A 24,125-nucleotide genomic window follows, 5' to 3' on the forward strand; every position below is an offset into this window, starting at 1 on the left:
AGCCCAAATTCCCCTCAGTTTATTATTTAACCATGCTTCTTTGTCAAAGGTGCTCAAGGTGCTAAACAAAATATTTTAAAAGAAAAGAAATTAAAGTTTTGCATTCAAGACGTTACCCCATCAAATCCAGTTGAATCCAGTCAACAAAATTAGTTTATTAAACACTGGGAAGATTATCCTACAAGTTGATGAACTGCATCAGATGGTAGGCAACAAGTTATATAAACTTTTCTCACATGGTTTTCGGTACATCTCTAGAGGCCTGGAAAAGGCCTGGGAGGGAAACGGGAAAATGGGGGGGGGGCGCAGGTTTTTTTCCATTTTTTTCCAAAGCCTTTTTCCCCCCTGGAAAAATGGGGGGGGGGAGTTTGTGTGGAATATTAAAACTATATCAAACTGGTGTTTCCCCCCCCCCCCAATTTTTCTGGGGGGGGAAACGGCTTTAGGGGGAAACAGGGTGAAACCTGTTTTTTTTTCAAATTTTCTGGTTTCTCTAATTATATCCACATATGTCAAAACAAAATGCCCTCTTAATTTTTGTGAACTGAGACTTGAAAGCTGAAGAAAGAAAAAGGAAAAAAGAGAGAAAGGGCTAGTGTTCTCTCTCTCTCTCTTTCTCTCTAGTTTTTACCGTATTTTTCGCACCATAGGGCGCACCGGACCATAGGGCGCACCCAGTTTTTAGGGGGGAATTCAAGAAAAAAAATCTTTTTCCCCCCCGCAGCCCCAAAGAGCAGCGTACAGGCTGCACACAACCTCTCCCTGCCGGAGGGGTTGCGTGCAGCTATGGATCAAGCCAAGGCAGCGAGCGGGATGGATTCTGCTCGCTGTTTTGGCTTCCCCTTTAGCCCCGTGCAGCCTCTCCTTGGCGGAGGGGCTGCACAGGGCTTTCCTGGCTTTACTGGGAGGTGGGGGGATTCCCTCACCTCTCCCCAAAGCCCGCAGAAGCCGTGCAAACCCTTTAAAGAGATCGCGGCTTCTCCTGGCTTTCCTGGGAGGCGGGGGGATTCCCCCACCTCCCGCAAAACCGGCAGAAGCCGCGTGCCTCTTAAAAGGGCTGCACGGCTTCTCCTGGCTTTCCTGGGAGGCGGGGGGATTCCCCCGCCTCCCGCAAAACCGGCAGAAGCCACGCGCCTTTTAAAAGGGCTGCACGGCTTCTCCTGGCTTTCCTGGGAGGCGGGGGGATTCCCCCGCTTCCCGCAAAACCAGGCTCCCCCCCCAGCCTTCTAACCAAGTCGGGGGACAGCGGCAAAGGCGCGCTGCGCCCCTGCCGCTGTCCCCCGAGTTTGCGGGGCTGGCGACGGGGAGGAGCAGGCTTCTCCCCCCGCCAGCCTTCTAGCCAAGTCGGGGGACAGCGGCAAAGGCTTGCTGCGCCCCTGCCACTGTCCCCCGAGTTTGCGGGGCTGGCGACGGGGAGGAGCAGGCTTCTCCCCCCGCCAGCCTTCTAGCCAAGTCGGGGGACAGCGGCAAAGGCGCGCTGCGCCCCTGCCGCTGTCCCCCGAGTTTGCGGGGCTGGCGACGGGGAGGAGCATGCTTCTCCCCCCGCCAGCCTTCTAGCCAAGTCGGGGGACAGCGGCAAAGGCGCGCTGTGCCCCTGCCGCTGTCCCCCGAGTTTGCGGGGCTGGCGACGGGGAGGAGCAGGCTTCTCCCCCCGCCAGCCTTCTAGACAAGTCGGGGGACAGCGGCAAAGGCGCGCTGCGCCCCTGCCGCTGTCCCCCGAGTTTGCGGGGCTGGCGACGGGGAGGAGCAGGCTTCTCCCCCCGCCAGCCTTCTAGACAAGTCGGGGGACAGCGGCAAAGGCGCGCTGCGCCCCTGCCGCTGTACCCCGAGTTTGCGGGGCTGGCGACGGGGAGGAGCAGGCTTCTCCCCCCGCCAGCCTTCTAACCAAGTCGGGGGACAGCGGGAAGGGCGCACTGCGCCTCTCCCGCTGTCTCCCGAGTTTGCGGGGCTGGCGACGGGGAGGAGCAGGCTTCTCCCCCCGCCAGCCTTCTAACCAAGTCGGGGGACAGCGGGAAGGGCGCACTGCGCCTCTCCCGCTGTCCCCCGAGCTTGTGGGGCTGGCGGTGGGGCTCTCCAGGCTTCAGCGAAAGCCTGCATTCGCACCGTAGGACGCACACACATTTCCCCTTCGTTTTTGGAGGGGAAAAAGTGCGTCCTATAGTGCGAAAAATACGGTAAGTCTAAATTCTAGTCTAGTAAAGATTGGAGGAAGTGTGGATTGTCACAGCCCACTGCAAATCAAAGAAAGGTGGAGGAAATTATCCAATCCGCAGGTGCATGAAAAAGATTGAAGTTTTAAGTTCAATACAATTGTTTTAAATTTAATACATTATTGCTTTATTTATTTAGCAAGATTTATATGCCACTTAATTGGAAAAAACACCAAGTGGTTTACCTAAAATGGTATAAAATAGTCATTAAAAATAGCAATAAAAGGAGATCAAAAAGCAGTTGACATAAGAAAATTAACAAAATATAGATGGAATCTCTTTTGTTTGGCAAGATATACATACCGCTTAATAATAATTTTTAAAATCCTCTAACTTTATCTTCCATTAGTTGATTTTATTGTCTTTTTTTACTATTAAGTTTTTAGTTGAGAAATTATCCATTAAAAAAAAAATCAGTTAAATGTATATGCTTTGCATATTGCCAAATCTCAATATTGGTGCCTTTTTGACATACCACAATGCTATTCAATAATACCAGTTTAATAAATGGCAGCTACATATCATTTTTAGAAGGAAAGGCCATCACTCCGATTTTCTTTTTCAGGGGCTGTTATAATCGTGCTCCACCACAAAGGAAATAAATAAAGTGTGCCCTTTACTTGCATCCTCTCCCTGCCAATTCAGCGAAAGCCAGAGCTTACAGCTCTACTTCCCTTTTAGTCATAGACAAGCTGCAAATCGCTTGTTATACCACATGGAGACATTTATTTCAGCTGCAGAGAAACAAGCTCTCATCTTTCCAGCATGGGTGAAACCACAGTGGTGGCATAAATATATATCTTAACTCTGTTCCCATCAGTGCTCATGCTGCTGCCTGATCAGAGTGCAGGTTTTAAAAGACAGGCTTCCCCTAATTATCTGCAGAGCGAAACAATTGCAGATTAGCTCCAGCCCAGCAAGAACCCCAGGACCAATTACTGTATATCCTCTGAATGCTATTGGTACAGTGGTACCTTGGTACTCGAATGGCTTGGCTCCCGAACAAATAGGCTCCCGGATGCCGCAAACCCAGAAGTGAGTGTTCCGGTTTGCAAATGTTTTTCGGAAGCCGAACGTCCGACACATAGCTGTCAACTTACAGATTTGAAAATAAGTGACCAGCAGCCTTGAAAATAAGGGACCAGCAGCCAAAATAAGGGATTTTAGTCAACCAGCTGAAATACGAAGTTAAAAGGGACCAGATAATTTTGGAGAGCAGCACCTGTTTTTAGCCCTTCGTTTCCAGAGGTTGCTGCTCAAGACACCAGCCGATGAAACACTGCCATTAAATAACTACAAGCAGCAACCACTTTTCGCGCAAAACGAAGTCCAAGCTACGAAGATGCTGCTGCACTTCTGTATCTTTTCTCTCGTGCTCCATCTGCAGCTCTCAGTTCCATCAGGCGGGGCGGGAGGAGGTGGGGGAAATAGCACCCAACGTAAACCCGCAGATCAGACCATCTATGCTAGTCTACCACTACAAATCTATGGGAGAAGCGCTTGCGGTCCTTCCCGTGTAGCCCTTGGAACACCTCCCCACGCCTCCGCCTCCTCCTCTTCCTCCTCTCTCTGAACTGTTCTCTCTATGGTTGCCCTCACTCTCCTCTCAAGGCTCCTCAGCAATTCATAGGCCATGCCAGGCTGCCCATCTTGGCCGGGTCCTTCGGCGGCACAGCCGCAGTATGGCCTAGCGGGAACAGTGGCGACAGGCAGAGGGGTGGCCCCAGGCAGAGATGCTCAGTTCAGTGGCCACGAGGAGGATGGCAGCAGAAGGGCCCGAGGCTCCCTCCAGTCCCAGCTGGGAGGGGCTCCCAGGGGCTGAGGCTGGTGAGAGGAGGCCAGAGGGGGGTGGGCCAGGCAGCCAAGAAACACAGTTGGAGCCTCCCTCCTCCCTGGCCGGCAAGGAGGGAGAGGAGCTGCTTCCTTTGAAACCCGGGAAATTTAAGGGACATCCATCAATAAGGGACATCAGCGGGACATGGCGCTGGGATAAGGGACTGTCCCTCCAGATAAGGGACGCTTGACAGCTATGGTCCAACACGGCTTCCAATGGAGTACAGAAAGCTTCTGCAGCCAATCAGAAGCTGTGCCTTGGCTTTCGAATGGTTTTAGGAGTTGAACGGACTCCCGGAATGGATTTAGTAATTACAAAACCATGAAAATATAGTTTGACACCAATTGATTTTTATTTTTTTTAAGTATACAGTTGTACCTTGGTTCTTGCACAGTTTAGTTGTCGAACAAATTGGCTCCCGAATGCCAAAAACCCGGGAGTGAGTGTTCTGGTTTGTGAACGTTTTTCAGAAGCCGTACATCTGATGTAGCTTCTGCAGCTTCTGATTGAGTGCAGGAAGCTCCTGCAACCAATCAGAAGCTGTGCCTTGGTTTTCAAAAAGATTATGGAGTCTAATGGACTCCATAATCTGAATGGATTAAGAATGGATTAAGTTTGAGAACCAAGGTACCACTGTAATAGAGTGGATGACATCTCTAGGAACAACCTCAAAGTATATTTCCTCCTACAGCTGCATATGTGTTCTGCTAGCAGTTCTTTCCATTGGCAAGCGCAACAAACAAGACTTGCACTCTCGCTATTTCACACTCTACAATAGCAACTTGGGGAGTTAGGGCATGTCCTCATGCAAACACAATACATAAATTTAATAAACAAACAAGACCATTAATCTCGTAGGTACAGTTTCCATTTTCTTGGCCTTTCTTAAAATTGACTTAGTCCATTTGTGATTTCTGCAGGTTGGAGACCTGCTTTCAGGTATTATAACATGTGGGTGTCCCTTTTCGGAGCGATTCTGTGTTGTGGAGTCATGTTCGTCATCAACTGGTGGGCAGCTGTCATCACATACGCTGTCGAGCTCTTTCTTTATATTTACGTGACGTACAAGAAGCCAGGTAAGGCAGGGTGGAAAAATAAGAGAGATAATGCTTAAGAATGGAAGACGGGTGGATCTGGTGTGTAAAACTCAAGGATGATAAAGTCTCGTGTCAAAATGAGATCCCCATAATTAGAGAATCTTGTTTATTGTTTAAATGTTTCACAGCTACTGTTTTTGCTGTAAAAAATGGACTCTCTACTCCCTTCTACGAGACTGAGGCAGGTCCATGTTTAAATATATGAACTTGAAATTGCCATAATTTCAAGATACAGTGGTGCCTCGCAAGACGAAATTAATTCGTTCTGCGAGTTTTTTCGTCTTGCGAATGTTTCGTCTCGCAAAGTCGCAACTGCACCTCTTCAAGCAATGCACCCTGGGTATTAACGGTTTTAACAAAAAGGAAACAAACTTGCAAGACGTTTTCATCTTGCGAAGCAAGCCCATAGGGAAATTCGTCTTGCAAAGCAACTCAAAAAACGAAAAACTCTTTCGTCTTGCGAGTTTTTCGTCTTGCGAGGCATTCGTCTTGTGAGGCACCACTGTAATTATAAGCAGATATATACTTTAGAATATAAAAGGATGATACAGCTTTAAATTTTCCCCTAATCTGCCTCCATTCTCCTGCTCTTCCTTACGTGCGCCCCCAGCTCTTCCTTATCCAGCCCCAGTAGAAACACACACACACACACACACAAACATGTATTCCTAAAAATACTTGGTAATATTATTCAATCCTATTTCAGATTCCTAATCCTATCTGCCGGGTGGCTGCTGACACTTTCATCTGACACTTTTTGTCTCCTCAAGGAGACAGTTCATCAGCTTCTGAAAAACTGTGTCTTCAAACAAATGAGGCATTTATGAACAGGACAGCCCAGCTCTTCCTTTGCAGAGCAACACATCAGCTAAAACTACCTGTTCTCTTTGTGCTTTTAACCTAGAAGTCTTTGTGCTACATTTTCACAAAATGTACAATACAAATGCACTTATCCAAATGAACAAAGGGCAAAAAACCCCTTCTGTCTGAATAAGTATGTATTTGCAAGATAAAAAATAGATGATGGTGGTTGCTTCTAATACTTCTTTTTCAGACCTGGGATAATTTCCACGAGTCTCTGTTTTCCTGTAAAAACAACATATTTCTAGCTACCATGGAAATACTACTGTCATGTGTCAGGGTCACACGAAACACGAAAAGCAAATGGAAAGTCACCACTACACACACACACACACACACACACACACACACACACACACACCCTTCCCCATTTCCTTTACAAGTGAAATTAGGTAGTTGAGTGCCTCACAGTCTGAAAGCAATATCAATCTGAGGCCACTCAAAAACAAGATTTTTCTGCATACTTATGGGACTCTCCTAGGTATTCAGAATTTATCTATCTGTATCTATATCTGTATTTAACCTGTATTTAACCTGTATAGCTATATCTATTACCTATGAGCTTCCAGGAGCTGCAGAATTTGGGGGGCAGTGATAAGAAAAGTCGGGACTAACATAGTTCATTGACTGAAGAACAAACTTCTGCGTTTAGAGTGAATGCTAAAGCTAAGAATTTCTGATTGTGCTTCTTCCTTTTGTTCACCTTAGGGAAACAGGAGACATTCTCCTCCCCAATCACAGCTCGGCTAAAATCCTGAATGCCTTCGTTGTTTTTTATTGATTGATGGCTCTTACTTCTGCCTCAGGTGGTAGGAGGGTCTAAAGACTCTGGAAATCAGGCAGTGCCGTGGAAGGCTTGGAGGAAAGATCCAGTTAGGAAGCTAAAGAAGAACTTTATTGTCCCTATTTTTCTAATAAGAACACAGCAGGAAGAAGAAACGCCCAACTCCACTAAGATGCAATTAATTACAGTGCCTCCTATTGACTAAATTATATAATGGCACTATCAACGCAGGCAAATGACATGAATATAGCAATTAATTCTATGGATGAGGGTGGCTCTTCCATGCAATGTTTTTAAAAAAGGAACAGAAAATGCAGGATGAAAGAGTGAATTGGCTTGCTTGAGTCTATAAGTCCTTCCGCTGGCAGGTGAAGACTTTCTTGTTTCAATAAGCTTTTGGGAACTGACTGCTTTTAACGAAAGGGCTGCTGCTGTGCTGTTTTTATTATAATTATGGGTATGGTTTTTATAAATTTTCTATATGCATGTTGTAAGCAGCCTTAAGTCCTGCCAAGGTAAACATAACTATATTATAATAATACTGTTTATAATATCCTGGAGGTGAACCTGCCGTGAAGCTTTCTTTCCAGATAAATCACTCCTCATGCTATGCAACAGTAAGGTGCTTGGGTCTGGGACTGGCAGCCAACCCGTATCTTGAACCCACTGTACAGTAAAAGGTGGATGTTCTGTTCTTTGCCTCTGGGAGTCACGGGGCAAGGCAAGTTGGTTGCTGCAGCACCATGGAGAGCTCCTAGTGAGCTACCTTGACTCCTTTGGGCATAAGGGCAGGATATATGGTGAATTTAGCAAAGGACCTGTCCTAAGCTTTACACCTTTTGGATAAGTAAAGGTAAAGGGACCCCTGACCGTTAGGTCCAGTTGCGGACAACTCTGGGGTTCTGGCGCTCATCTCACTTTACTGGCCGAGGGAGCTGGCGTACAGCTTCCGGGTCATGTGGCCAGCATGACTAAGCCGCTTTCTGGCAAGCCAGAGCAGCGCTCGGAAACGCCGTTTATCTTCCCGCCGGAGCGGTACCTATTTATCTACTTGCACTTTGATGTGCTTTTGAACTGCTAGGCTGGCAGGAGCAGGGACTGAGCAATGGGAGCTCAACCCGTTGCGGGAATTCGAACCGCTGACCTTCTGATCAGCAAGCCCTAGGCTTTGTGGTTTAACCCACAGCGCCACCCACATCCCTTTTTGGAGAACTAGAGGCTCCTAAATGGCCAATCCTTCTCCTTCATTCCATGATTTCCTGCTTGGCACACTCCCTGTGCTCTTGGACTAGCAGGGTACTATGTGACACATTAGGTGCCTCAGATCCTGGCTCTGGTTTTGTGCGCTCAGGTGCTATGGTAACAGGCTCAAAACAAGAAAGCAAAGGTGGCTTCTTAGCTGGTGACATGGTAGCCTCAGTGTTCTGGTCACTGCTATTCCAATTCACTCTCTCCCCCTGCGTTTCCCTTAAGTACTGCATGGTTTCCAACCTATTCACACTTACCTGTGAATGTCAGTGGGAGTTACTTCTGAGTAGTCATGCACAGGCTTGTTCTTTAAAATCATTACTTGAACCACAGTAAACCACACTAAGTAGAAAGATCTGCTAGAAAGCAAAAGTGTTCTCTTTTTAAAAAGTGTTCTGCTATTAGAAGTTTCTTTAAAGTAAATGCACTGAATTTGTTCACCATCCTACATACAAAACTCAAGCTCTTCCCATGGTTGTCAAGAAAGGATGGCTGGAAAAAAATGATGATACAATATGAAATATTTTTTTATCCACAACAGATGTAAATTGGGGTTCGTCATCACAGGCAGTATACTATATTAATGCCGTTGACTCTGCATTGGAATTAACTACGGTGGATGATCATGTGAAAAACTTCAGGTAAGGTCTCTGCTGGATGTGAGGGGTTGCTGAGCATGTATGCATCACCAAACTTAATGTACCTCTTTCCACCTTCACAGGCCTCAGTGCATAGTATTAACTGGAGAACCCATGACGAGACCAGCTTTGTTAGACATTGCACATTCATTCACAAAGAACAATGGTCTCTGCATCTGTTGTGAAGTATACACGGTAAGTTCAACCAGCGTGCGCTAAGGAGAGCTTTACAGAAAATCCCTGCCCCCGTGAAGTCAACTTGATATGGCAACTGCTCTGTGTGGAAATTTAGGTCTTAATCAGAGGCTTGGGGACAGCATCTGCTCTGCACACAGAAGGTCCTAGCATCTCCAGGTAGGGCTGGGGATATCCTGTATCAAACCCTGGAGTTGCTGCCATTCTCATAGACAGTACAGTGGTACCTCTAGTTACGAACTTAGGTCCATTTTTAACCTGAAACCATTCTTAACCTGAGGTACCACTTTAGCTAACGGGGCCTCCTGCTGCCGCCTTGCCACCACCACGCAATTTCTGTTCTCATCCTGAGGTAAAGTTCTCAACTCGAGGTAACTCTTCCAGGTTAGCGGACTTTGTAACCTGAAGCATTTGTAACCTGAGGCATTTGTAACTCGAGGTACCACTGTACTGAGCTAGATGGACCAATCAACTGACTAGTATAAGGCAGCTTCCTGTGTCCGTATGTTCGTGATGTGGGTTGCCCCCACACTGTCACAAAACATTACCGTTGGTAGTTTGCAGAAGCACAGTCCCAGTCCAATTGCTGTCCATGAAGTGCTTGCTGTGTGGATAGTGTTGCCATATTTCAAAAATTGTTAAGTTTTTTGGGGGAGCAAACTTGCATTGTTGAGCTTTTGGGGAGCAACCTACCCCAAAAAATAGTTATTTTAAGCTTTTTGAGACGATTCCGCTGCTTTTTCCAATGCGTTGCCATACATTGCCATACATCCGGTTCGGCAAAATTCCCCCCAACACCATTTTTACACCTGAATTTTCCTGACGTATGGCAAGCACCTGCCAACAAGGGTATGTCAAATAGCCTCCAGGTATATCTTTAATTTCCATTTCGTTTGTTGAAAATATTGCAATCTTACCTTCTTGACAAGGGCCTCACAAGGGAGCTTACATGACCAATGTCTGAGACAATATACAAAGCGAACAAACTATTTAACTAAATATAACCACGAACCACAAACAAAGCATATTTGAATGCTTCAGAAGAAGACCGCTCAACCCAGAGAGCCCCAAACGGGGTTAGTAAGTCAAGATGGGTTTTATATGATGCGGGCTTAAATGCTAAATTTTCCTAATTTTAGAATACACTCTGGAATAAAGAAAAGGTCAATAGCCATCTGTTTTGAAGACTAGTGTGGTACATGTTGTTTTCAAAGATATTAGACTCAAGTTCAAATAGCAGGGCAGTATCAGCAGGCTTCATGAGATGCTCTTTTTCATGAGATTGTTCCTAAATAATTAAAACAGGGTAGGATTGTTGCACAGTCCAAAGCGGGAGCTAGATGCTCTTCCTCCACCCAGTTGACCTACACAGCTGAAGCCAATGGAAGTTTTATTGCTTATTCCAGTGGGGACACATAATTAGGATCTATAAGAGTTTCAGATCAGCAAGCGGTTGTTGTTTTTTGGGTGTTGATATATTTTTATTTCTACCAACAGTTAACATAAGCATGTTGTGCTAGTGTAAGCATTTTAGCTGGTTTCTTCCTTCTTTAGAGATTTAATGCAAGCATAGTTTCGTTGGCTAAATAAAAAATGTGACACGATGAACTTCTGAGATGTGTAACTGGGAAAAGGAGAGAGAGATGAAACAGGGGTATTCTGCAAGCAGGACTCCCATCATGCCCAGAAAGACTGCACAATTACACTTACCGTATTTTTCGCTCTATAGGACGCACCGGACCATAGGAGGGGGAGAACAGGAAAAAAAATTCTCCCCCTCTCTGCTCAGCGCCCTTTCAGCAAAGCGACAGGAGAAATGGAGCCCCTTCCATTTCTCCTCCCCCTTCGCTGAAGGGGCGCTGCGCAGAGAGGGAAAACTGTGCAGCGCCTCTCCAGCGAAGCGAAGCCTGGAGAGTAAGAGGGATCGGTGTGCACCGACCCCTCTCGCTCTCCAGGCTTCAGGCGGCTATCCGCAAGCCTTCGGAGCGCAGCGGGAACTCCTGCTGCACTCCGAAGGCTTGCGGATAGCTGCCTGAAGCCTCCGGAGCGCAGCAGGAGTTCCCACTGCACTCCAGGGGCTTCAGGCGGCTTCAGCGAAAGCAACGCGAAGCCTCCGGAGCGCGGGGGGAGCTCTCCCTCTGCGCTTCGGAGGCTTCACGTTGCTATCGCTGAAGCCAAGGAGCCTGCATTCGCTCCATAAGGCGCACACACATTTCCCCTTAATTTTTGAAGGGGGGAAAGTGCGTCGTATAGAATGAAAAATACGGTACTTGGGTGTCTTTAAAAAAATCACCAGCCCACTTCCCGTGTAAAGAATACTACTTACGCTGTACCTGAAAAAAAATTTATAGTCAAAATCTATGTTGCAAACCAGTTATTCCAATGGCAAATTATCCAATTTGCCTTATTCTGGATGCAGAATTTAACAATGGAACTAACAGTCAAGGAACCTGGCATATATTTAAGGCTCGTTGCAAAAAGGTCATGCAGACCCAAGTGGTGCTTTTCGTAGGACTTCCCTGTCTTCCTTAGAAGCTGGGAAAAGCAATGCAATATTCACCTGAAGCTTTTAGTCATAGCCAGCTGCAAGTGGGCTTGATAAGCACATGTTTATCTTTTACAGAACAAGGCTGCTGGGAACTGACTTTGTTGTTGTTATTTATTTGATTTATATCCCATTTTTTCCTTGAAGGAGTTCAAGGTAGCATATATGCTTCTCCTCCTCCCCATGTTATCCTCACAACAACCCCGTGAGGTCGGTCAGGCTAAGAGAAAGTGACTGGCCCAAGTTCGCCCAAGTTCATGGCTGAGAGGGGACTTGAACCCGGCTGTCCGAGTCCCTAGTCCAGCACTCGATGAATGGACATGTGAACTAGCTGTTGTGTTGACACTCACCACTTGGCACTCACCATTCCTAAAACAGGCTGCCATGCCCCACCCCACCCCCCAAATACCAACTTGTGAACTTTACTGCATAAACACTATGTAAAAAAAAAAAAATGGTTTGCCAATTGAAAACAATTATTTCCAGAATGTAGATCATTAGATTGTTAACGGTGTTAACCCCATGCTATTTCCTGCCCCTTGTCGAAGAGCTATGGGGCCCACTTCTCAAATTATATTTTCATACTTGTTTCTGTCAGCTCTCACTATACCTAAGTGGTGTTAACAGGCTTACCCCCTCCTTGAAATAGAAAATGAGTGATGTTGGCAGCAGGTTTCATTTCAAAAGGTTGAATCTCTGCAGAACCTTTGTGGAAATGTGTGTGTGTGTGTTTTTTATCCCCTTCCTTGACATTCTTTCCATCCTCCCCTCGCAGAGCAGATTCGGTTACTCCTTCAAAATCGCACTATTGTGTGATGCATAATACAAAGTCCTCTCCCTAATATATTATTGTGTCACGCAGGGCACACGCAAGCTGTGCGTTACAGAGATGAACAGCGGCATGGCAACCAAGCAGGCCTGGCTGACAAAGAACAAAAGGAAAGCTTTTTATGCTGCAGTGGCAGCCGACAGCTTTAGAGATGGAGTCAAAAGTCTCCTCCAAGTAAGCTCTTTATTTGCACTGCACATGCAATGAGCATGACTTCAAAGCAGCCTCCGTTAGGTGAAGAATTTCTCTTTATTTGTGAAGAATGCTTGTGTAGATGTGGATAATGTCTTGTAAAGGCAGAGTGAATCCTGGAGGCACCCCCCTCCCTCCTTCTCTCTCTTTCTCTCTGCATTATGGCTTACTTCAGAAATAATTCTGGGTCCAGGCTATGCAGCTATGAAAGAAACTAATCAATGCCATATTAAATGGCCCTGTGGTAGATGGAGATGCCTTAAGGAAGTCTCACAAACTCCTGAGACTACCCAAACAAGTTCTATTGCATTACATCTAATATTTTATGTGTTATAACATCATGCTGCAACTCATTTGTCATACAGCAACAGTTTCTTTATCTTCTCCACATTGTGTGGCAGATGTTTATACCGAGAAAAAGAACAAGTGAGGCCCCAACATATATTGCAGTGGCTACAAGCACAAACAAGACCTTAAAGTTTTATCTGGAATGTAAGATCTGTGATGGTATTCAAGTCATTAGTTGATGGTGCAGTCTTCAAAGGATAAACATGCACATTGTGAACTAGACTTCAACATAATCCTACATCTCCAAACATATCAGCAGACTAAAGTTGTGAGAATGTTGTGGGTGACAGGAGAGGATATATTGATTAATATTATCCTTCCAAACTCGCACTAGCAAGTTTCTTTATACAGCAGAGTGCATTTCCCCTTTGGAAGAAGAGGAAGAAGAGTTTGGATTTGATATCCCGCCTTTCACTCCCTTTAAGGAGTCTCAGAGCGGCTAACATTCTCCTTTCCCTTCCTCCCCCACAACAAACACTCTGTGAGGTGAGGGGGGCTAAGAGACTTCAAAGAAGTGTGACTGGCCCAAGGTCACCCAGCAGCTGCGTGTGGAGGAGCGGAGACACAAACCCGGTTCCCCAGATTACGAGACTACCGCTCTTAACCACTACACCACACTGGCTTTACACAGCAAGAAGCTGGTTGCAGACTCATGTGAGTCTCATAAGATAATAAGCAATTCAATCTGGCTTGCCCAGATTGAGATATGTTCTATTATTCCAGTTAAGACCCCTTTGATCCCTCCTAAAAGAATAAAGACACAACAGTCTTGTTCATAAGTAACAAAAAGTAGTTTTAGTCACGATCAGGCTGAGCACAGCATGATCCCTGAAGGCAGGCTTTAGGCTTAAAGTTGCAAATATGTACAAACAGGTTTACCCCATGCGGGAGATAACCTAGGGACTTCTGGCTGACAGCCAGCCATGCAGTCCAGGTGAAGCAAGAAGCAGGCAGGACGAAAAAGAAGGGAGGTGGCTACATGACTTGGCCTTTTGCCAGGTCTGGAAAGGACACACCTACCTACTAGTCACATGCAAAAGGAAGGATGCTCCAGGCCAGGAGGAACAGGAAGTTTTGACTGGCTGGACCAAACATTCCCTTGCATGTCCACTCTAGCAAAACCAGGAATGTTGTATTTGACTGCTCCCAGTGGATTACATCCCACAAAAGTTAATAGCCTGCAATTTTGTTTAATTTTCCACTGGCTTGCTCCTCCGCAGCCAGCACTGATATATTGTTTACTAGCCTCTTAACTACCTACCGTCAAGTAGACTTGTGGAGGAGGGATGGAGTCATTTGTTCCCCCCACACTTTAAAAGATGACTTTAGAAGAATGTCATCTTCTCCTCCCTCTCCTAGCTGCACTCCCATTATTAAGGAAGACCCCTTCCTTCCTCTGCAGCTCGTGCAGATTCAGTGTTGACATCTGTCTGTCTCGAGAAACAATGGAAGAGTGTGCCATTGAGGATAAACTCTCCATTGGAGAGTCACAGCACCTGCTGTGGCTGTAGAGACCAATATGGGAAAGACATGTTTTATTGCAGATGGGGCAGATGATAGGGTTGCCATATCCCCAAAAGTGAAAATCCGATTCAGCAAAAAAAAATATCCACCCAGACACTATTTTTGCAGCCCAATTCATGGGAAAACCCAAACGTATGGCAGCCCTAGCAGATGATGGCATCTGGTTTCACTGTTACAGACGCACCATGGCGTTTTTTCAGTCTGCACTCCCCCCGCCCCCAGCAGTCATTCTCCTCTGGTTACTGCTGTGGATACACAATCTGACTGTCTGTCTCCATGCACTGCAGACATCTGCAAGGGATTCCCACATGGTGGGGTTAATGTTGCCAGCCTTCGTGCCATGTTTGCAGACATCTTTATAATGCAGATTTGGTCTGCCAGTGGGCCTGGTGCCTGAAGCCAGCTCCCCATAAAGTACATCCTTGGAGATCATCTCCCGTTCTGTGTACATTACCAAGCCACTGAAGACATCACTGAGACAGAAATGAGAACATGCTGGGAATACTGGCTTGGAAGAGCACGTATTTGTTTCAGGGATGTAACGATCTATCCTTCCTCTGTGAGCCCTCTTACTCGCTTGCATGGAATTTCTGGCTACCTATAGCTACCAGGTGAGCTGTTAAATACACAGCAGCACCACAGGTGAAATCTAATAAATGAAATGATAATAACACTCATCTTCTTTGTCTCTGTATGGAACTGAATGTTACATTCAAATCAAATACCTTCAAATCAAATACCTTTATTGGCATCGCAATATAAAACGTTTCAAATCACTGGGATAATTAAAGGGACAAGGGTGAAGCTGTTGAGGGTTAAAGACTCACACTGTGGTCGTGTGCACTTAGATATTGTGCTACGCTCAGTCTATTTCCCGAAGGGATAGTCCATTGGGAACCCTTGGGTAAAATTGTGGCTAAAAAGGATGCTACCAGAGCAGTGGTATCTTTGTCCTGATCTGCCAGGAGAAACCTCATTTGGCTTCTTCTCGGAGTTGTGGGCCAGAGATCCAACATTTTGCTCAGCATCAGATGGTGAGGTCTACAGTGTAGAGAGCAATCTAAGAGAATGTGGTCCATTGAATCTGGTGCTTCTTGGTTGCAGGCACGCAAACAGGCTTGATATGGAGTATGTGAGAATCTGCCTTTAGTCACTGCAGAAGGGAAAGTATTTAATCTCGCGAGCATAAAGGCTCTTCAATGGGACGGGAGTAGTAAATTCTTTAGGTATTTGGCACAGGTTCCATAGGATGTTGTGACACCTAAGGAGAACTCTGGAGAACAAGATCTCAGAGTATGAGGTAGCAAGCACTGTCATGGTCATAGAGCCGCTGCTTGATTAATTGGAATATGTGACTTTCGCCACATGCTTCAAGGCTTTAGAGAGCAGTGGCCAAACTATGGATTTTGTCATGAATTGCTCTATACCAGGGATGTCTACCTGGCCGACCGCGATCGACTGGTCGATCCCCCCCAAAAGGTCAACAATTTTGACTTTCTTCCCTTAAAAAAGCTAATCAACTATGACCTGACCCCCGCCCCCAAAAAAGGGGTAGATCACTGCCAGTTTTTTACTCTGTGAGTAGATCGCAGTCCCTTGGGAGTTGGACGTCCCTGCTCTATACATTTGGATGAGATGCGTTCTTCAAGCATAGAGGTTAAGAAGGAGTTAAATGTTGTTCTATAGTGGACTTTCAGCCAGGCCTTGATTGTAGAGAGCCATGCTTTGGTTTCCATCAGATGTTGGCCAGTTTCAGCACATAAGGTTAAATAACTTATGCATTTAGGGGCATCAAAGATCTGACATTCTCAGCTAGCCTTTTAAACATTTCCTGGAGCAATCTGGCTTGCGTCTCCATTTAAATGGGTCCCAGCCATGCCCCCCCATGCCCCCAGCCAGCAGATTGGCTGGCTGGTTGCTGACGCGGCCAGGATCCTCCGGGCAATGCCAGCTCCCGAAGGAGAGTGGGTAGCCACATGGTCCACCGCAACTCCTCCCCACGGTGAAGTGGAGTGGACTTGCAGACAATAACACAAATCCTGGCCCCCTAAATGTGCTCAGCTAGGTGTGAATTATTTCCTAGGATGCTAGGAATCCTGCAGCCTGATTCAACAAGTTCAAAGTAAGTCCTGCTGTGTTCAATAGGACTTACAAGTAATTGTATTTAGGACTGCACCAGTAAATTAAATAAAAGGACCTGAATAAAAGGATCTAGTCTTAGATACTAGAACTCTTTACAGGAATCTCATGCCATGCTTTCATAATGGTGCTACTGCAAACCTGGTGCTATCATGTTAAAAATGAGCACATGAACAGTAACATGAAAACTCCGTTGATCTTAAATTATTAAATCGTTTTAATGAGCAGGCATCAGAAAAAAATGCAAATGTATGCTAATTTAGCAAAGCTACATTTCTGTCATCTAAAAACCATTTACAGCCGAGATGATTTAGAGCTAATCTTTATATGTGCTGCTTGGGTACAAGCATGAAGGACACTCACCAAATGTAATTTAATCTCAAATCCCTCCAGAACATTACTTCAGTTATCTTTTGCCATTATTTCTCATTTTGGATGAACCTTGCACATGCATCTTGTTAAACACTGCCTCTTAATATTACTAGGCATCCGGCTTGGGCAGGATGAGACCAAATACTTTGGTGCTTGGATTTAAAAAGGACTGGAAAGAAGCCACCGCAGTAGAAGTTGAAAATTACATGGGTGTCGTACAGTAAGTTGAAGAATTTAGCATGCTGCTTTGGGGCACAACTGGAACTGTTTGCCATCTCTTTGATCGCTGATGAAGTTTCCAGAAGGACTGAGTGTTTATAGTCCTTCTGGCATCGGAACAATGTCTCAATAATAGTGCAGTGTTTCTCAGACATGGGTCTGCAGCTGTTGTGGGACTACAACTCCCATCATCCATAGCTTGCAGGACCAGTGGTCAGGGATGATGGGAGTTGTAGTCTCACAACAGCTAGAGACCAAAGTTTGATGGTGTCACAACAAATAAAGACACCATCAAACTTGAGGATTCCAGTTTCAAACAGTGAACCACACAGTAAGTAGGGAGTAATCAAAACCCCGGCTGGGGTGTAGGGCGACAACAGACCACCGCTACATCTATAGTCCTTGTGCCTCATGTTGGCCAGGGCATAAGATGGTGGCAATGTTTTCAATTTTTGCTGCACCAGTTGGCACAGCTGAGGGACCTGAGAACCACCAGCCCTTGAGGGATCCATGAGGCTTTGGGTCTGCTAGATCTGGTACCCAACCTCCAAATGCCCCATTTTGGGGCTTCCTGTTACTACTGGTAACAGCTTTCAGACCTGATTGGTCAAAACTAGGACCTCCAACATAGCAGAAAACCCCCTCCAACGTGAAGAAGAAGAAGAGGAGTTTGGATTTGATATCCCGCTTTATCACTACCTGAAGGAGTCTCAAAGCGGCTAACATTCTCCTTTCCCTTCCTCCCCCACAACACTCTGTGAGGTGAGTGGGTCTGAGAGACTTCAGAGAAGTGTGACTAGCCCAAGGTCACCCAGCAGCTGCATGTGGAGGAGCGGAGACGCGAACCCGGTTCCCCAGATTACGAGTCCACCGCTCTTAACCACTACACCATACTGGCAGAAAACACAGATTATAACATAATGCCTCCCCACCCCCAGCCATCAACATGAGATGTTTAGGACCACAACCCCAAACCACTTTCTCCCAGTGGCGTAGCGTGGGTTGTCAGCACCTGGGGCAAGGCAAGTAATTTGCGCCCCCTAACCCGTGGATTTGCACCCCCTAACCCTAACCCCCAGATGTTGCGCCCGGTGCGGCTGGCCCCCCCTGCACCCCCCCGCTACGCCACTGGTTTCTCCTTCACATGCATATTGGTGTGCAGAGCGAAAGAGTCATCATGCTTGACATTAAAAGCATGTGTTTTGATGGCCACACTACAAATTTTAAGCCTGTTTCAAAACTGTTTAACTGTCATGGCTCCCTGTACAAAAATCCTATAGACTGCAATTTCACCAATAGCATAGGACCGCCAGCCAAGAGTTATTGGCTACTTCACAAAATTACAATTCCTGAAGTTCTTGGAATTAACCGTGACCATTAAACTAGTTTCAAACTATTTTAAATTTGTTAACCTACACATGCCTTGAAATAGGAAGGTTTCTTTTATTCTGCCGTACATTCATTGACTTCATTGGCTTAATTTGAAATGTAAAATATGGAAATTTAATAAAGGTTTTTTTTTAAAAAAAAAGGAAAAGAAATAGGAAGGTTTCTCCGTGAAAGAGCCATATGGCTGAGAGCAAAATAACTTGATTAGGCATTTATCTCAAGCAAAATCTACTTTGTGCTTCCCTCCATGGCTCAAGCTACAGGTTGCAGGGACTGCCAATATTCTTTCATCTGCATTTTGCTTCATTTGTTTTTTAACCCCGAACAACCTGGGCATACAGAGCCCAAGCAGACGAGTGGCAGGAACAGATAAACTGCATAATTTCTCCCCCTCCTGCTCTCCCCTCCCAAAAAAACCCCAACTGATGGAGCTTTTTCACTGGCAGGAAAATGCAGAGAAGATATTTCCACTTGTGGATTAAAAAAACACCATGGGAAACAGTGATTTTTAAGCAACATCTTCCTTCTGCATCTACTACAGTGGTACCTTGGTTCTCAAACTTAATCTGTTCCAGAGGTCCGTTCCAAAACCAAAGCGTTCCAAAACCAAGGCTTGCTTTCCCATAGAAAGTAATGCAAAACGGATTAATCCATTCCAGACTTTTAAAAGCCCTAAAACAGAATTTAACATGAATTTTACTATTTAACGAGACTACTGATCCATAAAATGAAAGCAATAATCAATGTACTGTAATATAAAATAAATAAGATAGTATTGTAGATGAGAAAAATGAAAATTAATTTTTTCTTACCTGCACTGATGATAGGCATTGTTTGGGTGGGGGGGGGGGGTTATCCATTTCCACAGTCACACAATCAATCAACCAGTAGCTGAACTGGGTTCCACACAATCACAAAAACAAATTAACCCAAAAAGCCTCAAAAACAAAAATGCAAAATAAATAGCAAAAACAAAAGCACCAAAGTTAGCCCTTTCCAGAGGTTTGACTTCCAAAATGTTCAAAAACTAAGATTCAGCTTCTGATTGGTGCAGACGCCCCGGTAACAGCCGCACCAGACGTTCGGCTTCTGAAAAATGTTCAAAAACCGGAACACTTACTTCTGGGTTTTCGGCGTTTGAGTACCAAGGTGTTTGAGAACCAAGGTACTACTGTACTGTTATTTTTATTTCTTGTGCACCTGGAAATATACTTTGCCACTTCTGTGCCCTGTTCCTGATTTTTTTTTCTGGTGTTACCACTGGAAACCAGCTCACACCCTTTGTCTTAACACACACTCGCAAAAAACCTGTGTAAGGTCTTGTAGATGTTTAAGCATAGTTCAGTTAAGGATAGAAGCAGGAATTATATAGGTGACTATGGCAGTGATTTTGGGAGCTGGAACTGATCAGAACCTTTTTTATATATTTTATTTTAGAATTTTTTTTAGCATACAATATTATTTGCATTAATCCATAAGGAATTCAATATCTTTATAGGGGTTCTTCCAACCCACGGACTTCCCGCCCACTCCTCTCCCTGGTTTCCAATAATTTTCTCTTCTCTTTTCTGCAACTAAATACTTTTATCCAATCTATTAAATCTCCTTTTTCAATACCCTTTATCAAATTATGTTACAAGTGCGAATCCAATGTTTGCAATGCTCCTTCATATATTCTATATATCAGAATCCAAAAAGCTGGGAAATAAAAGCACTGTTGATGGTTAAAGGAGAGAGTGGGGGGAGTATTCAAAATGGACTTTCTAACTTTAGAAATCCAATTGTTTCTCATACTGCTTGTGAAAAATGTCCAAGTAAACTGTCACTATTCCAATGCTGTGTTAAAACAATTTATATGCATATATACATTTATATTTTGTTCCAGCGATGCATTTGACTTTGACTTTGGTGTGGTTGTTGCTCGAATAAGCCAAGGGTTTGACATATCGCAAGTCCTCCTGGTTCAAGGTATGTTGAGACTTAATGAACTGAACTTCACAAAATTCATGCGCTAGAGGCATTATTCCTGTAAACAAGCACATTTCCTTAACAATTCCACTAGTTTCCGAATGCACCAGCTCAATTACTTTTATGGCATGGCCATTGATTTGGTTAATTATCTTCTCTGGAGATTGGGAACTCTTAAGATGTGTATAATTATTGGCGGATTTTATGCCCCATATTTGCGATAAAATAAATCAAATGGAAATCTAGACATGAAAGTGGAGGAGGGGACAATAATCAATGGGCTAGAAAGCTGTGCTGTCCCCGTAGAATTGTCAGAGAAAGGATTTCAGTAGATAACACTCAATTGGGGGGGGGGATCTGGTCAGGATTCAGATCACCAGGTAATAATAGGTGAATACTCCCCAGGTGCACAGCAGTTTCCACTGTATGTTCAAAGCACTCCCCATTTAGAAAACAGAAGTTCCTGTGCTTGAGGAAATTCTCACATCAGAACTGGCAGGCTATCGTTCAGCCCCGGCACTGAGGTCCAGCTCCAAGGGGCTTCTGGAGGTACCCTCCCTGTGAAAAGTGAGGTTACAGGGAACCAGGCAGAGGACCTTCTTGGTGTTGGCGCCCGCCCTGTGGAATGCCCTCCCATCAGACGTCAGGGAAATAAACAACTATCTGATTTTTAGAAGACATCTGAAGGCAGCCCTGTTTAGGGAAGTTTTTAATGTTTGATGTTTTATCATGTTTTTAATATTCTGTTGGGAGCCACTCAGAGTGGCTGGGGAAACCCAGCCAGATGGACAGGGTAAAGGTAAAGGTAAAGGGACCCCTGACCATTAGGTCCAGTCGTGGCCGACTCTGGGGTTGCAGCGCTCATCTCGCTTTACTGCCTGAGGGAGCCGGCGTACAGCTTCCGGGTCATGTGGCCAGCATGACTAAGCCGCTTCTGGCGAACCAGAGCAGCGCACAGAAACGCCATTTACCTTACCGCTGGAGCGGTACCTATTTATCTACTTGCATTTTGACGTGCTTTCGAACTGCTAGGTTGACAGGAGCAGGGACCGAGCAACGGGAGCTCACACCGTCGCAAGGATTCGAACCACTGACCTTCTGATCGGCAAGCCCTAGGCTCTGTGGTTTAGACCACAGCACCACCTGCGCTGGTATTTACACCCGCAGGGTATATATGAGATATTATATCATCATCATCATCACCACTACCACCACCCTGGGATAAACCCACAGACAGCTGGGTAAGATCCCAGAAGTGGCCAGGAACAGTTAGTAGAAAGAGGAAACGAACATGCAAACATATCCCAATCCATGATCAAGACCCCTGGGATGAGAATGTTGGAAGGTGAAGGATAGAATGGCAGGTTGGCAGAGGAATATAATCTGAGATCCAGATCCTGGTGAACAAGGACACAAAGTTACAAGGCTTTCAGCACCGTGGACAGGTCTCTAGAGCTACCTACCCTAGTCTACTGGAGTTCCAGCTCCAAGTTCCTACATCGTTCTCAGCCCAGATTAATCCTCTCAAGCTACACTCCTTGCACCTGCCCCATAGACAAGCAAAGGGCTTTAAAGAGACAGTCCTTCAGCGCTCTGGTTTCCGTCACAGTGTTCTGTAGTGCCAGAAGCAGTTTAGTCCTGCTGGCCACATGACCCAGAAAGCTGTCTGTGGACAAACGCCGGCTCCCTTAGCCTGAAAGCGAGATGAGCACCGCAACCCCATAGTCGCCTTTGACTGGACTTAAATATACAGGGGTCTTTTACCTTTTTTAAAATCAGTTGGTCTTGCCTTTCATTCCAGAGGGTTTCCAGAAGGGAAAGATCCCCCAAAAAATATTAAGAGCAGGGCAGGGAAATATTAAGATGAGGGACCTGTGAAGCTCCAGGTGTGGCTGGACTGCAACTTCAGCCATCCCTGACCAATGGCCATGCAGGCAAAGGCTGCCAATATCTGGAGAGCAACGAGATTCCCATCGCTGATCTCCAAGAATTAGCTTGAAATCAATATTTGGCTGTAATCATAATGCAAAATTGCAACTCTCTGCTGCCACCTGCTGCCTCTCCTCATTTCTGTCCACAGTTTCTATCCTCAAATTGCTCAGAATCCACTCACAAATATTAATGGTCTAAGTGAAGTATTTAAGGTGGGTCTTACTCTGCACACACACAAATCTCTGTCTTATCAAACTGGAACAGAGGGACAAATACAGCTCATTTGTTTGCTGTGTATACAGAAAATCAAACCTTTTTTTCAGCCAAATAATCCCGTGATCTGCGTGGCTAGAATTCAGGACAGGACAATGTTCTATTCGTTGGCTTGTCTCCAGAAGAACTACCTGTTATAATCTCCTGCTTAAAAATAGTGAGGAAACTAGCTGATATGTTGTTTTTTTACTAATCTGAGATACATCCTAGAAGATTACAATGAAATAATAGCAGATATCAATTCTGTACCATTAGAGTAAAGCACTACAAATGCTAAGAAACTGAAATAAGAAAAAGAAGATAAGAGGAAATAATAATAATAATAATAATAATAATAATAATAATAATAATAATAATAATAATAATAATAATAATAATTTATTTATACCCCACCCATCTGGCTGGGTTTCCCCAGCCGCTCTGGGCGGCTTCCAACAAAACACTAAAATACAATAACCTATTAAACATTAAAAGCTTCCCTAAACAGGGCTGCCTTCAGATGTCTTCTAAAAGTTTGGTAGTTATTTTTCTCTTTGACATCTGGTGGAAGGGTGTTCCACAGGGTGGGTGCCACTACCGAGAAGGCCCTCTGCCTGGTTCCCTGTAACTTGGCTTCTCGCAGTGAGGAAACCGCCAGAAGGCCCTCAGCACTGGACCTCAGTGTCCGGGCAGAACGATGGAGGTGAGACGCTCCTTCAGGTATACTGGGCCGAGGCCGTTTAGGGCTTTAAAGGTCAGCACCAACACTTTGAATTGTGCTTGGAAACGTACTGAATCTTAAACAAAGAACTCCCAACATTCTGAACAGATCTAGAGTAAATTTATGTAGAAGACTGGAAATGGATAAAAAAAAATGGTCTGTTCACATTCAACTACAACATTTTTTTAAAAAAAGAACAGTCTGTACTTTACAAGTCTTTTAATTTTGATGAAATATGAAAGTGGTCATAATCATGCCAAAACCACATATTTACATGGGAATGTAATTTAAAGGAAATTATATTTCTGCCACTGTCCTTTCCATGGAACTAGGTATACTTTCTGTATCACCTTATTTAGAGCATTACTTTGCAAACAGCTCATTCCTGTATCTGTTTGTTCAGAAGTGATTCCCATGGAGCTCAGTGGGGTTTAGTCCCAAATAAGAGGTATAGGATTGTAGCCCAAATCTCTTTCCACTGTAGTACAGATGGGAAGGCCTGGGGGGGAATGGAAAAATTGGGGGGGGACCCAGTGTCAAACTGTTTTGTTTTGTTTTTCAGTTTTTCTGGAAAAAAACAGCTTTGGAAAAACCGGGGGGGGGGGAATCTGTTTTTTTCCAATTTTTCCAGGGTTTTCCCAGGCCTTCCCGTCTCTGCACAGGAGTACTTGTCCAAAGTGTAGTGAAACAAAACAGAGAAATGAAATATTTGTGCTGGACATTGACCATGCTTTCAGTTTAACTTTGCATACATTAGCATTATTAGCATATTGAGCTTAGAAGTGAACACAAGAAACTCTGAAGAACATTTTTTTTGTTCCTGCATAA

General features: G+C 45.0%; 1 protein-coding gene across 2 annotated transcripts in view; it reads left to right on the forward strand.

The window, feature by feature from the left end:
• The window catches only part of SLC12A1 (solute carrier family 12 member 1), an 82,436-nt gene that overhangs the window by 48,096 nt on the left and 10,215 nt on the right, over nt 1-24,125 (forward strand). For both annotated transcript variants that reach the window (XM_081170007.1, XM_081170006.1), the window contains 6 exons: nt 4,965-5,120; nt 8,576-8,675; nt 8,756-8,867; nt 12,275-12,415; nt 16,930-17,036; nt 20,310-20,392. In XM_081170007.1, coding sequence (XP_081026133.1) covers nt 4,965-5,120; nt 8,576-8,675; nt 8,756-8,867; nt 12,275-12,415; nt 16,930-17,036; nt 20,310-20,392 — 699 coding nt within the window. The remainder of the gene's footprint in view (nt 1-4,964; nt 5,121-8,575; nt 8,676-8,755; nt 8,868-12,274; nt 12,416-16,929; nt 17,037-20,309; nt 20,393-24,125) is intronic.

Source organism: Podarcis bocagei (assembly GCF_964188305.1).
Source record: "Podarcis bocagei genome assembly, chromosome: 14".
NCBI classification, from domain to species: Eukaryota; Metazoa; Chordata; class Lepidosauria; order Squamata; family Lacertidae; genus Podarcis; species Podarcis bocagei.